This window comes from Jaculus jaculus, chromosome 3, assembly GCF_020740685.1.
Source record: "Jaculus jaculus isolate mJacJac1 chromosome 3, mJacJac1.mat.Y.cur, whole genome shotgun sequence".
Lineage (NCBI taxonomy): Eukaryota > Metazoa > Chordata > Mammalia > Rodentia > Dipodidae > Jaculus > Jaculus jaculus.
In genome coordinates, this window is record NC_059104.1 from 80872454 (window position 1) to 80888255 (window position 15802).

General features: G+C 39.3%; 1 protein-coding gene across 4 annotated transcripts in view; it reads left to right on the top strand.

The window, feature by feature from the left end:
• Nucleotides 1-14666, top strand: part of Zbtb44 (zinc finger and BTB domain containing 44) — a 47765-nt gene extending 33099 nt beyond the window's left edge. The window contains exons 3-6 of one of the 4 annotated variants that reach the window (XM_045145525.1): nt 4281-4365; nt 7939-8102; nt 9550-9850; nt 13134-14666. In XM_045145525.1, the coding sequence (XP_045001460.1) occupies nt 4281-4365; nt 7939-8102; nt 9550-9850; nt 13134-13416 (833 nt within the window). In that variant the 3' untranslated portion in view covers nt 13417-14666. The remainder of the gene's footprint in view (nt 1-4280; nt 4366-7938; nt 8103-9549; nt 9851-13133) is intronic. The other 3 variants (XM_045145526.1, XM_045145527.1, XM_045145528.1) reach the window with 3 other exon arrangements.
• The last annotated feature ends 1136 nt before the right edge of the window (nt 14667-15802 follow it).

Consider the following 15802-nt stretch of genomic DNA (forward strand, 5'->3'; position numbering starts at 1 on the left):
TCTATTAGAGATTGCTCTCCCCTAAAAGACCCAGTAAACCCTTAATGCCTTGCCTTTCTTTTCTCAGGAGGTGCTGCACAGTTAGGCAGTCTCCATATTAAGCGGAAGTTCTCGCTTAGATTTATTAGCCCTCTCCCCACCTTTCCTTTACTCAGTCTCTTCCCCTGTCCTCAGTTAGGCCTTTCAAATTTTAGATTTTAAGACTCCTTCAAAGTATCTGAAAACCTGAAGTAATTATGAAAATAGAGTACCAGATTAAATCTAGTTTTGATGGAAAACCTGACCTAGAGAAGTAAATACATTTTAAGAGCACCAAAACAAGCTTTGCCTTTAAGTTCTTTGCCAAAATCCCCAAGGAAAATGGTATTACTTACACAGGACAGCACCTTTGTGGTTTTCTGTAATCTGACAGGCTCCCAGTCTGTCACTGTTATGACTTGTGCAGTGCTCAGCCAGATGATCCCTACAACCTCTGCTGTGCCAGAACTCCCAGACGAAAGACTTCTCTGTTGTGAGTTTCCTTCACCCCATTTTTCCACACTGCTAAGAAGAATGGTACCATGTACATACAGTCAAGTGCTCAAAGGTGCTTCAGTATGCCAGGAAGCTCATGACCCAGTCCTTGAAGGCAATAATTGAGAACATTAACACTAGTTATGTGTTTCTGCACATGAAGAAAAGCAACTGTGCAGCCTTGCACCTTTATTCTATTCCTCAACTTCCAGGTTAGTGAGATAGAACCCAAATACTATGTCAGTGGGGCAGATGCTTACAGTATGAAGCAGGATCTCTCACAAATAACATAATATGGTTCTGGGCTCCAGAGACTCAGGAGATTCACCAGGGTAGTACACTTGGTTCTAAGAGGCCTGTCAGCAGGGAAACTCTGCTGCTGATCATAGTGACAGCAAAGAAGCTCACCTGTCATAAACACTGATGTCCAAGGTTTCTCAGAAGACTTGAGTTCCTTTAGAGCCTGTGTGAGCATCACAGATCTTCATATCTCAGCCACATTATCCTTTTTTCTTTTTTTTTTAAGAATTTTTATTTATTTATTAGAGACAAGGAGGGAGGGAGAGAGAGTAAATGGGTGCTCCACGGCCTCTACCCACTGCACATGAACTCCAGACTCATGTGCCGCTTTGTGCATCTGGCTTTCATGGGATCCGGAGAATCAAAACTGGGTTCTTAGGCTTCTCAGGCAAACATCTTAACCATTAAGCCATCTCTCCAGCCCCCCCCCCTCTTTTTTGAGCCCAGGCTTACCTGGATATAGTCTCAGCCTAGCCTCAAATTCACAGTGATCCTCCTACCTCAGCCTCCCAAGTGTTGGGATTAAAGGTGTGCACCACCACACCTGGCCACATTGTGCGTTGGTTTCTTCTTTTTGTTTTCTGAAGTAGGGTCTCACTCTATCCCTGGCTGACCTGGAATTCATTGTATATTCTCAGGGTGTCCTTGAACTCAAGGTGATCCTCCTACTTCTGCCATCCCAGTCAGGTGTTAAAGGCGTGCTCCAGCTCACATTTATCTTCTGAACTCTTGCTTAGTTTGTCTGTTCTGTGCAGGTGGAGATAGGAAGATCAGAAGCTCTTGGTCACCAGGTACATGAAACCCTGTCTCAAAAGAAAATGAATGAAATTGAAAATAATAAAGGCAAACAAAAATAGAATTCATAAAACCACTAAAAAATCATAAGGGTAGATTTTTATCAAGCAAAAATGGAAAGCATCAAAGGTCTCAACCAACAAGAGGCATATATGTGACATATGTTGATAAAGTATCATCTGTGAACCTAGTGAGAACAAAGATAAATTATTAGTCAATCTATAAATTATAGGATGGCAGCAATTGGGAAAGGAAATTAAGACTCCCAAAGGCCTTGTATTATCCAAGAGAAAGTAAAGGTTTTAATTAGCTTTAGACTTTGATACGTATGTCATGGATGGTGCTGGAGATAAAGCCCAGATCTTTACTCCTGCTAGGTCATTTCTCCACAGAGCATATCACTACCCAGTGTATGTGTAACGTCTAAAGTAACCAGCCAGTAAAAATCAAGGAAGTCTCTTGAACTGCTGAACAATCGTCCCAGCCCCTAACCAGTAAAATCAACAGGAAAGTATTTTATAATTCCCAAGCTAAAACAAGGGAGGAAATTAAGTCATTATTATCACTTGTACTCAGCAAACTGAATTTATAAGAAATGCAAAGGGCTAAGAAGAACCAGAACGTTCAGGAAATAAATGCACAAGATTAGTTTTTTTGGTTTTGTTTATTTTTCCCCTCCCCTTGGTTTTTTTGAGGTAGGGTTTCACTCTAGCCCAGGCTGACCTGGAATTCACTATGTAGTAGTCTCAGGGTGGATATCCTCGAACTCATGGTGATCTGCCTCCCCAGTGCAGGGATTAAAGGCATGCACCACCACACCTGACTAAGATTAGAATTTTTAAAATACTATATTTATTTGAGAGAGAGAAAGAAGCAGATAGAGAGGCTACACCATGGCCTCTAAACCTGCAAACAAACTCCAAATGTATGCACAACCTTGTGCATCTGGCTTACATGGGTTCTGGGGAATCAAACGTGGGTTCTTTGGCTTTGCAGGCAAGCACCTTAATTGCTAAGCCATCCCTCCAGCCTGAGAGTTTTTTCACTTGGGATTAAGACCTTTGTCTTTACAACAAATTCCTTTTCTACCTTTCTTTTTTTGTTGTTGTTGTTTTATTGTCCTGCCCCACCATCCGTGACCAATTGTTGATGGTCCCATTTTGTGCCTGTTTTATAGATAACTGACAGTTACTATGAGGCCATGCAAGTGCAGAATTTTTTTAAAATACATAAATTTTAAAATACATGTCTTAAAAGCAAGACAAGTTTTTATAAGGAGTTGAAGTTGAGGAAAATTTTTTTTAACAAGACAAAAATAAAAACAACTATCAAGAAAAAGTTCAATAAACTATCAAAAAGTATACATATGTGTTATTTCTACATTCACAGTCATAGCATTGTTCCTAGTGACCATGAAACTGTCCATCACAAGTGGCCAGATTGTATTTTGCAACAATGAAAATAAACTAGTTTACCTGTAACATGAATGAGTTCACAATGTGGAAGGATAGAAGCAAGCCCCAAGTTTTTTTTAAAAAAAAAAAAGGTAAATGTATAAAATTTATAACCAGACAACACTAAACCTCAATTTTTTTTTCACGTTAGGGTTTAACTCTAACCCAAGCTGACCTGGAATTCACTATGGAGTCTCAGGGTGGCCTCAAACTCACAGCAGTCCTCCTACCTCTGCCCCCTGAGTGCTGGGATTAAAGGTGTGCACCACCATGCCCACCCGGTTTAACCCTCAATATTTTTGAAGAAATAAGCTAAGATAGATGAACTTGCATTGTTCTAAGCTTGTGTTATGTAATTGTTTTTTAGGTCCCAGTTGGCATTTAATTAAAAGTAAAATATAGAACATGACTACATTTTTTTCTGTCCCCTCCTCCATAACTACTTTTTTATAAATACTTTATTTATTTATTTGACAGAAAAAGTGGGGGAGGAGAGAGAATGGGCGCACCAGGGCCTCCAGCCACTGCATCCAAACTCCAGGCATGTGTGGCCCCTTGTACATCTGGCTAATGTGGGTCCTGGGGAATCAAACCTGGGTTCTTTGGCTTTGCAGGCAAACACCTTAACAGCTGAGCCATCCCTCCAAGCCGCATGACTACTTTTTTAAAAATTATTTATTTATTTAAGAAAGAAAGGATGGGTGTGCCAGGGCCTCCAGCCATTGCAAACGAACTCCAAATGCATGTGCCCCCTTGTGCATCTGGCTAATGTGGGTTCAGGGAATTGAACCTAGGTCCTTTAGCTTTGCAGGCAAACACCTTAACCGCTGAGCCATCCCTCTAGTCACCTCCATAGCTACTTTTTAAATATTTTATTTTTATTTATTACAGTTAGAGGGGGAGAGAGAGAGAGAGTGTGTGTGTGTGTGTGTGTGTGAGAATGGGCACACAGGGCTTCTAGCCACTGCAAACGAACTCGAGGCACATGTGCCACTATGTGCATCTGGCATACGTGGGACCTGGAAAATCGAACCTAGGGCCTTAGGCTTTGCAGGCATGTGCCAAGCCATCTACCTCTCCAGCCCCATAACTACTTTTAATAAGATACAAATACTAGATGATACATGATAGAAGATCAGATCTATGACTTGCAGTTAATATATTTGCTTATTTGCACCACACATTGACAGTTGTTGCTGTTTTTCCTTCTGTTCACAGGCTCTGTAGATGAAGGTGTGACAGAGGGGTTGCCTACTCTTCAAAGCACGTCTAGCACTAACGCTCATGCAGATGATGATGATCGGTTAGTACTAATGAACTATGCATTTCTTTTGCGAAGATTGTGCTTACAAAAAATTCAAGCTATTTATCTCAGTTGTATAAAAAAGTTTATGGAGACTTTGGTGTTACATTATTCTTAGCACGTTTCCAAAACTGCCTAGTCTCAGTACCTAGTCCCAGTATATCAGAGGCTACAAACTAAACAACAGGCCACTTTTAGCCTACTACCTCAAACTTGATTTGCAAATCAACTATTACTCGAACACAGGCATACTTTTTAATTTACATACGGTTTGTGAGTGGCAGGGGTGAATGGTTGAAACAGAGCCCATATGATATGCAAAGCAAAAATCTTGCCTGCTTTAAAAAATTTTTTCAAGTCCTGATTGTACACTCATGATTCTCAAGTAATTGTCTTCATGTGACCTTTTATGCTATATTTCATGTATATCATATATTGTTCCTACATTTTCTGTTATATAAGGGTTTAAGATCTAACTTGATTTTCTGACTCCCCATCTAAATTCTGTGCCTCTAATCTTCGATTTAATACCCCAATTTCTCAAATACAACTTCTGAATAATACATTGCCCTTCTTTCCTTCACCTCTTCCCACATCATCTTCTCCTGTTATTCTACTTAAGTTCTGTTACCTCTACCTCCAGAATATATTCCTGACCCCTAGCCTGCTTGCTTTTTCTCTGTTTATACTACAGCCATCCTGGTTTAAGTCACCACCATCTTTTGTGTCAACCAATTTGGCCTGATTTCATTCTTCCATTGCTTAAGTCCAGGTAGTAGCCATAATCTTTTGAGGTAGGGTCTCACTATAGCCCAGGCAAACCTGGAATTTACTATGTAATCTCGGGTGGCCTTGAATTCATGGCATTTCTCCTACCTCTGCCTCTTGAGTGGTGGGTTAAAGATGTGAGCTACCACTCCCAGTGTTTTTATTTCTTTTGTTTATTTATTTGAAGGTGATAGACACAGAGAGAAAGAGGCAGATAGAATGGTTGCACCAGGGCCTCCAGCCACTGCAAACCAACTCTGCATTTGGCTAACGTGGGTCCTGGGGAATTGAGGCTCAAACCAGGTTCCTTAGGCTTCACAGGCAAATGCTTAACCACTAAGCCATCTCTCTAGCCCTTCTTTCTTTCTTTCTTTCTTTTTTTTTTTTTTTTTTTTTGGTTTTTGAGGTAGGGTCTCACCCTAGCTCAGGCTGACCTGATACGCCACCACACCCAGCCCTTATTTCTTTAACCAAGTCAGATTTGTTTCTTAAGATCTAAGTTCCATAGCCAGGCATAGTGGCACACGCATTTAATCCCAGCACTCGGTGTACAGAGGCAGAGGTAGGAGGATCACTATGAATTTGAGGCCACCCTGAGACTACATAATGAATTCCAGGTCAGCCTGAACTAGAGTGAGACTCTACCTCAGAAAACCAAAAAAATAAAAGATAAATAAATAAAAATCTAAGTTCCAGGCTGGAGAGATGGTTTAGCAGTTAAGGCATTTGCCTGTAAAGGCCAAAGGATCCAGGTTCAATTCCCCATGACCCACGTAACCCAGGTGCACAGGTGGCACATGCATCTGGAATACACTTGCAGTGGCTGGGGACCCTGGCATGTCCATTCCTCCTCCCCCAAATAAATAAAAAAAATTTTTTGATTTTGTTTGCTTTTTGGTTTTTTGAGGTAGGGTCTCACTCTAGCCAACGCTGACCTGGAATAATACACTATGTAGCCTCAGGGTGGCCGTGAACTCATAGTAATTCTCTTACCTCTGCTTCCTAAGTGCTGGGATTAAAGGCATGTGCCACCACACCTGGCAACAAAAATATTTTTTAAAAATTAAATAAATAAAGCTGTGCTTGATACAACTTTTGCCTATCTCCCATCAGATTGCTCTAGCTGCATTGACCTTATTTTACTTTCTGAAATCTTCTGTATTTGTTCCTTCCATTGAGCCTTTATGTCACCTTATGACCTTTGCCTGGAGTGCTTTCTCCCCTGATTTCCATTCACACTTTTGGTTCGTTGACCTTCAGATCACTGTCTCATGATTTCTGAAGGAAGCTTTCCTGACCACCATTCTTAGATCTTCCCATTTTAATTCATTTTCTTAACTACTTGTCTCTCACCTCTGAATATAGATTCCACTGAATAAATTATTCTTCATGGAGAGTACACAACAGTCTTAAAAATTATTATGTGATAAAAACTTAAAGGATAAGAAGTTTATTGTTTTTGAATAACTAAACATGGCAGAGGAGATTGTAAACCACAGTCATCTGCATGAATTAGTAAAAGCATAAGCATACATATGCTTATTCCTTAATTTCACATAGTAATCATGTTACCTATTCTTGACTAATTACATTGCTGCATGTCAGGGATATAGAGGTGAAATGCATACAGTCTTTTCTCCAGGAGTTTAATGAGTTTTCAGGAAGTGAGAGAGGTTGAAGATAGGGGAAGCAAGCCATCATTAGTGACCTGTAGAAATTTTGTTATTTGTTGTGTGTAGGACCATACCTACCTAAGTCACTGATAAATCAAAGAAGGCTTTCAGGAAGAGGATGTGACAACACAGCTATATTTTATAAAATGATTAGGTATTACCTACAAAGCATAAAGGCTAGTAAAGAAAGTTAACAGCTCTTAGAGATTATAGCACAATGAGAGTATTACATGGTATAGAATATGCTTGAGAAATATGAACAGATTTAAGCTGGAAGGTTCACCTATGAGGATACCTGTCAAGGCTGAGATTTCTTTAAATAATTTTTATTTTATTATTTATTTATTAGAGACAGAGTTGAGGGGAAGAGAGAGAGAATGGGAATGCCAGGGCCTCTAGCCACTGCAAACAAACTCCAGATGCATGTGCCACCATGTGCATCTGGCTTACATGGGACCTGCAGAATCAAACCGGTGTCCTTAGGCTTCGCAGGCATGCATCTTAACCACTAAGCCATCTCTCCAGCCCAGAGATTTTTTTTTAATGTTAAGAGAGAGAGAATTGGCACACCAGGACCTCAGCCGCTGCAATCAAACTCCACCTAGTGTGCATGTGTGACCTTGCACTTGCCTCACCTTTGTGCGTCTGGCTTATGTGGGGTCTGGAGAGGCAAACATGGTCCTTAGGCTTTGTAGGCGAGCACCTTAACTGCTAAGCCATCTCTCCAGCCTGAGATTTTTAAAAATATTTGAGAGAGAGAAGAAGAAAGAGCAAGAGCTAGAGAATATGGGCATACCAGGGCCTCCAGCCACTGCAAGTGTACTCCAGATGTGTGTGCCACCTTGTGCATCTGGCTTACGTGGGTCCTGGGGAATCGAACCTGGGTCCTGTGGCTTTGCAGGCAAGCACCTTAACCATTAAGCCATCTCTCCAGCCCCTGAGATTTTATTCTAATGAAAACAGTTGGTTAAGGACTTGAAAGAGGAATGAGAAAGCCTACATTAAGCAGAGAGGAAGGAATTAGTGAGAAAGGATGTGCCTATGTTTTTCTTTTCATTTAAAGTCGAGCTTCAGAAATGCTAAATCAACGTAAAAATCAGAGCCTGGTTGCCTTCTTTGGTTTATTTTTTAGATTGGAAAATGTTCAGTATCCCTACCAACTCTACATTGCTCCTTCTACCAGCAGTACAGAACGACCAAGTCCAAATGGTCCAGACAGACCTTTTCAGTGTCCAACCTGTGGGGTGCGATTCACCCGTATTCAGAACCTAAAACAGCACATGCTTATCCACTCAGGTAATAACATTTTTTCTGTTGTTGTATATGTGATTATGCTGATGTTTTATTAAATTGGAGAACATGTACCATGGGCTAGGCATGGTAGATCACAACCTGTAACATCACTACTCATAAGGCTGAGGTAGAGAGATAATCAAGTTTGAAACCAACCAGGGCTGGGTAATAGCAAGACCCCATGTCAAAATTTTTAAAGAAACAGCTTTGGAAATCAAGAAAAAGTTAAAATCAAGAGACATTATTAGACTGAAGAGATGGCTCAGTGGTTAAGAATGGTGGATGACATGAATGAAGATACTACCCAAGGCTGTCCTTTGGCCTCCACACACAAACGTGCACCTGCATATATTTAAAAAAAAAAAAAAAAAAGTTGACAGCTGCTGAAATAATACTCAAAGTTGCCCTCGTACCTTGATGTAGTCACACACACAAATGTGTTAGGGGGCAGAGAAGCTGCTGCCTAGTATGTACAAAGCCCTACAGAGGCGCCTCAGCATCATTTACATACATACATATATACCATATCATAGATTCATGACTTTTGAAGTCTGAAAAATAAATGATTTAGAAGATTAAAGGGGTTCAAGTTCACCATGAGACTGTGTAGAAGATAAAAGGGACTGGGGAGATGGATCAGCAGTTAAAGACACTTTCTTACAAAGCCTGCTGGACCAGGGTTCAGTTTCCCACCAGCACTCACCTAAAACCAGATAGTATTTGCAAGAGACCTTTGTGTGTGTGATGGTGTATGTGTGTGCATGCATGCCCTCACACACACACATGCATACACAAATAACTTTTTGGTTTGTTTATTTGGTTTTTTGAGGTAGGGTTTCTCTCTGGTCCAGGCTGACCTGGAATTAACTATGTAGTCTCAGGGTGGCCTTGAACTCATGGAGATCCTCCTACCTCTGCCTCCTGAGTTCTGGGATTAAAGGCATGCGCCACCACACCCAACACAAATAGGTTTTGTTTAAAAGTTTGAGAAAAGAAATCACCTTCAGGGCCAGAGAGATGGCTCAGCAGTTAAGGCACTTGCCTGTGGAGCCTAACGACCCAGGTTTAATTCCCCAGTATCCGTAAAGTCCAGGTTGTGTTTCCAGTGGCTGGAGGCCCTAGTGTGCCCATTCTAACTGTCTTTCTCCTATCTATCTTTGCTTGCAAAGAAATAAATAACAATATTTTAAAAAATTGTCATCAATACACATTACCTAGTTTGTTCCCATTCTGTTCCCCTCCCCCCTTTTTTTCTTTTTTTTCCCCTCCCCTTTTTTTGAGCGTCTTTCAAATATTCTGTACCTCCTCACGTCTTCTTATACTATATTAGAATGTTCTACTGGTCTTTAAAATTAATTTCTATAAAATTATAATTCAAAAACTTTTGAGGTTTATGACCTTTCAGTCTATTTTATTTTCAGATGTTGTTTGGCCTTACTTTGTTTTATAGGAATTAAACCATTTCAGTGTGACCGCTGTGGGAAAAAGTTCACCAGGGCTTACTCGCTAAAGATGCATCGCCTAAAGCATGAAGGTAAACGCTGTTTCCGGTGCCAGATATGTAGTGCCACTTTCACTTCCTTCGGGGAATATAAACACCATATGAGGGTTTCCCGGCACATTATCCGCAAGCCTCGGATTTACGAGTGCAAAACATGTGGCGCCATGTTCACCAACTCTGGAAATTTAATCGTGCACCTGAGGAGTCTGAACCATGAAGCATCAGAGCTAGCAAACTACTTCCAGAGCAGGTGAGGTGCACAGCGAAAACCCAATCAGGAAAACTGCTTTCTAAACTCTCTTCCTGCTTCCAGGGCAGCCTGTTGTGGTTTTTTGTTTTTTTTAAACAGGTTGCTAGCTAATTGATTACATTAATTTTAAATTGCCACTATACATATTCTGATCTCCTCATCTGATAAAATTTGGCTAGATCTCCTGAGCTTATAAAGTTTTATATATTTTATAGTTGGTATTAAATATTTCCTACAAAATAAAAATTAAGAGTATACATGTATACCTCCCTATCAAAGACTATCCTCAGGGTTTTTTTAAAATTATTATCAAGTTAAATAAACTTCTGTAATGGATCTTAATTAGTTCTTACTGGAAAATACACTGTGTCAGGTGATAGTAATATTGGGTTGCTTCAGACCATGAATGTTAGCAAAATTCTTGACCACCACTTCTAATCCTATGTAAAAGTAATATCCATTTACCAATAAAAACATCCTTGGGAGCTGGAGAGACGACTTAGTGGTTAAGGCACTTGCTTGCAAAGCCAAAGGACCCACATCAGCCACAGGTGGCACATGCATCTCAGGTTTGTAGCAGCTTGAGGCCCTGGTGTGCCCATCCTCCATATCTGCCTGTCTCCCTCCTTCTCCCCCTCTCAAATAAACAAAATTTAAAAAGTTTAAAATCCTTGGACAGTAGTTAAAGAGAATAAAGTATCTTCTCTTTTCTTACAGTTTAGAGCTCCAGGTTTTAGTGTTACTCGGAAAATAGGTTTATAGGTTATCCAAGGAAACCTCCAGTTGTAGCTCTGCCATTGACTGTTGATGACTGAGTAGGTTAGCCAGAGATAAAACAGAAGCTTTAGTAAGGCCAGGTCTAGGGCTGGAGAGATGGCTTAGCAGTTAAGCGCTTGCCCGTGAAGCCTAAGGACCCCGGTTGGAGGCTCGATTCCCCAGGACCCACGTTAGCCAGATGCACAAGGGGGCACACACATCTGGAGTTTGTTTGCAGTGGCCAGAAGCCCTGGTGCACCCATTCTCTCTCTCTCTCTTTTTCTCTCACTCTCAAATAATTAATTAATTTTTTAAAATTTTAGGAAAAAATAAGGCCAGGTCTAAGGCCTCCTATAGATAATAAGGTTCTTATGTGTATGTGTTAATACTTAATAAGAACTATACCTTTGTGAGAATCCTTAGTTTCTCATAAAATAAGATCCTTATATTTTAAAATTAACCTTGCTTTTTTTTCTTGTTTGTTTTTTGTTTTTCAAGGTAGGGTTTCACTGTGTCTCAGGGTGTGGCCTGGAACTTATGACAATTCTCCTACATCTGCCTCCCAAGTGCTGCAATTAAAGGGGTACACCACCATGCCCCAGCTACCTTTACTTTTAAAAGCTTATTTTTCAATAAATTCTAATGTTTCCCCTCCAAAGTAGACATTAATTTTGTTTCATTTCTGATTCTGAATGTGTAGTTGTCATCAATAAAGCTAGGTTGTATTTATATTAAACATAGTTATCCATGCCTAAAATACTATACCAGTTAATCACTCCTCTGTGTGTCTTCCCTCTGTTGGGCCCTAGATCATGTACTACTTCTGTCTAACCCATGAAGACTTCCTAGAAATAAGACATTTGTAATGACTTTGCAGATAAAGCAGGTTCTAGTTTTCCTTTTAATACTGAACATTCATTGATAGGAAGATGGCTCAGCTGTTAAAGGCACTTGCTTGCAAAGCCTGCCAGCTCAGGTTTAATTCTAATATCAACCACATAAGCTAACTGTGTTTGTAGTGTCAAGAGGTCCTGGTGCACCTATATGCACATACACACAAAAAGAAATTAATTTTTTTTAAGATTTTTATTTATTTACTTGAGAGTGATAGAGAGAGAAAGAGGCAGATATAGAGAGAAAATGGGCACTCCAGGGCTTCCAGCCACTGCATACGAACCCCAGATGTGTGTGCCCACTTGTGCATCTGGCTAACGTGGGTCCTGGGGAATCGAGCCTCGAACCGGGGTCCTTAGGCTTCACAGGCAAACGCTTAACCACTAAGCCATCTCTCCAGCCCAGAAATTAATTTTTTAATATTGTAGATCAAAATTATTAGATGGTCACAGCAAACTTATTAGTTACTGACATGGCTACTACAACAATCTTTATTAGTAATTAAAATTTATTTTTCAGTATTATTTACTTGCAGAGAGAGAGTGAGTATGGGCACACCAGGGCCTCATACCACGATAAACAGACTCCAATGCATGTGCCACTTTGTGCATCTGGCTTTTTGTGAATACTGGTGAATCTATCCAGGCCATCAGGCTTTGTAAGCAAGCACCTTTAAATCTGAGCCATCTCCCCAGCTCAGTAATGAAAAAAAAAAAAAATTTAAGCGCCTAAGACTTCTCAAAAATAATTTTTATTGTTAAACTACCTACCAAAAAGAGAAAATTGAAAATAGAGAAAAGTACAAGAAATTAAAAATATTTTCTGATCTCACCACTTGGAAAAAGCACCCACTGTTGTTGTAAGTTTAGTATATTAGCCAGGCGGGGTGGCGCACACCTTTAATCCCAGCACTCAGGAGGTAAAGGTAGGAGGATCGCCATGAGTTCAAAGCCACCCTGAAAATACATAGTGAATTCCAGGTTAGCCTAGGCTAGGGTGAGACCCTACCTCAAAAAAAAAAAAAAAAATTTAGTATATTTTACTGTCCACATTTCTTGTATGAAGCAGTAATTAAATGCCTTCTGAGGACTACATGTAACCATTCACAAGGGATTTATTTCAAAATTCTGTTTCAAAGGTAACTTACTATTTTCATATGCCAGATCTATAGCAAAATACTCACAAATTATTTTCTGCATCTTTCAAACTTACACAGTAAGTCACTTACACATAAGGATCCACTTAAATCTAGTTGTTAGTATAAAGATGGGTTTACATATACCTCTTAATGCATATTCGAAGATAAGTTTAGTCTTTGAATTAGTCACACTTGTTTAAGTGAAATGCCACTTAAGTTTGTACACTTGGCTTGTTTTGTATACAGAAACTCCTATACATAAATCTAGAGCAGACACTGAGGTGCCCCTGGGGGTTACTGAAAGTGCACTATGTTTGGCTTTAGTTCATATTTAGGAAAGTTTATTTGTAAGTTGAAAGTTCCTAAGTTTTAATCTTCATTGAGGATTTAGTAGAATGTCCCAATCCTGGCTTATAGATTGCGGCTCTTTATTATATCTTATCTGTTACTGGTTTGCAAATTAACTCTCTTTATCTCATTTTCTGCCTCATCTAGTGATTTCTTAGTACCGGACTACTTAAACCAGGAGCAAGATGAGACCCTTGTTCAGTATGATCTTGGAGAACATGGTTTTGAAAGCAACTCCTCTGTTCAAATGCCTGTGATATCACAGGTCTCCTCAACCCAGAATTGTGAAAGCACTTTCCCCTTGGGGTGTCTTGGTGGTCTTGCAGAAAAGGAAGAAGTTGTTCAAGAGCAGCCAAAGACCAATGCCTGTGCTGAGGCCACCAGAGATGAGACCCCCAAATCAGAGCTGTCATCTATAACTATTGAGTAATTTTGTGATTTTGGCTTCATTTTTGTTTTCATTTGGGAAGTGCCTGTGCTTAGTCTTGTACATTTAAATTTAATTTTTTAAACAAAAAAGAAAGGTTTGGAAAAGAATTTCCTTTTTCACTTTGTAAGCCCAGAAACTGATTTTTTTTTATTTTTCTTAACTGAGACACTGCTTCTGTATGTATATTATAATAACATAATATTGAAGCAGAATAGGAACTATGAGTCTTCTGAGAACAAGTTTATTTAACATACGCCAGTTCTTCCTTCCATTGTTAAAAGTGGGCTAACAACCAATCATTAGATAAAGAAGAAATCAGATGGTTTCAGACCTTCTGGATATGAAAGGGTACATGAGAAAATTACTAAACAATATGAAAATAGTCTGAGTGGATATTTACTCCTATTTCAGGGTGTTATAAACGCTATTGTTTTGGAAGTATTTATGGTAAGCGTTCTTAAAAATTAAGGTAAATACTTCCAGAATCCAGCATCTTCTTTTCTTAAACTCTTACAGTTTTTTTTGTGGTAAAATGATACTGGGCAGGCATTTCCTGTACCTTTATAGTACCATTCCAAAGGCAAAGAAGCATGATGGAGAGGAGTCAGGCTGAGAATGAAATTGCCAGGAATGCAGAATGTGGTATGTATATCCCAGCTTTATAGGGTCTCTTTTAATACCGTTTTTCTTACTAAAATTAATGTTTACTTGGTCTTTGAATGTTAATAATGGCTGGCTAAGTAGGTCATTGCCCAGATCAGTTTCTCCTTGTCCCATCAACAGTACTTTCTCTTGCATATACTATTGTGCTGCCATATAAAAGAAAAATACTGAAGATACTCTATATTTTATATGTAGGTTTATGTATTGTTGGGGATGTTTTTGCTGTGCTGTGTGGACATAATAAAGAATTCTGTGTTGAGGCTACATTCTTAACCCAGCTAAGATTGTTTACAAAATCCTGTATGACAGTGATACCTTGTCCTTATCCCAAATATTTTTAGACATTGCTAAGTTTATTAATAACAGTAACTAGTCTTGACACAGTATAAGCAATAATGTAAAAGATATGGGGGAGGCTATAAAATGATCATCTGTGAATCAGAAATTGAGAGAGTTGCTAAGATTAAAAACTAAAACCTTAAATTGACAAGTACTAACTTTTTGATGTGAAAATAATGAAAATTATATGATATTCTAGACTGGGACATACTTGTCATCTGGTGCCATTAAAGCCTCTTTGATCTGAACTATTGATGAATCCATAAGAACTTTTGAGTGATCTTTTTTTCTATATGTAAAATACCCAAAGATTCATAATTATGTAAGTTAGATGAAGATGATTAGGTGAAGAAATATAAAAACAAACTGGGGAGGGGGTGGGTGGGTTGATTTGTTTTGAGACAGGATCTTATTGTATAGCCTAGGCTGGCCTGGAACTCATGATGTGCTGCCTCAGTCTCCCCATTACTGGATTATAGGCATGCTACCACCATGCCACACTCAAACTACAGTTCTTCAGTTCTACACAAGATCTGAATTTTATTCAGATACTGAACCTTATTTTTTAAGTTTCTAGTAAGTTCTTTCAAGTTAGTGAATTCTATGATTATCACACAAATGTAAAGAACGGGAAAGTAAGCTCAGTAGAAATTTTTTCTTAGGTTAAGATATTTTTCTTTCTTTCTTGCTCCTGTTGTCCTGTCAGTTCATTTCTTTTCCTCCTCCTCCTCCTCCTCCTCCTCGATAATGGGCAGTGAGCCTAGGATCTCATATGTGCCAAGCACATGCTCAGGCAGTTAGCTACAATCCCCAACCCTCATTTCCATTTGTTTTTACCTCGTTCTTGAGCCCATTTCCTCCCAAACACAGGTATATGACCTTCAGGTAAATCATCAGTGTGTACAAGGTGATGATGGGCTTTGTACCTTTTGTTTCTTTATCAACAGCATGAAATTACTTTCTGCCACAGAATTAATACTTTTTATGGTTACTGCTGTGTCTCAACTGGAAGAGTCAGTGATTTTTTATTTTTACTGTCATATATAGGCTTTCAAAACTGTTATATGTACTAATAAATCTTAAAATTCATATAAAATTTATTTAGCCGGGCGTGGTGGCGCACGCCTTTAATCCCAGCACTTGGGAGGCAGAGGTAGGAGGATTGCCTTGAGTTCGAGGCCACCCTGAGACTCCATAGTGAATTCCAGGTCAGCCTGGGCTAGAGTGAGACCCTACCTTGAAAAAGAAAAAAAAAAAAAAACCAAAAAAATAAAATTTATTTAGTAAGATAAAGACTAGATTAAATTATGATCTGGAATTTTCATTGCCATTGATTCCAAGGGGGGTGTGTTTGTGTGTGTGTGTACTACTTTGCTAAGAGGAG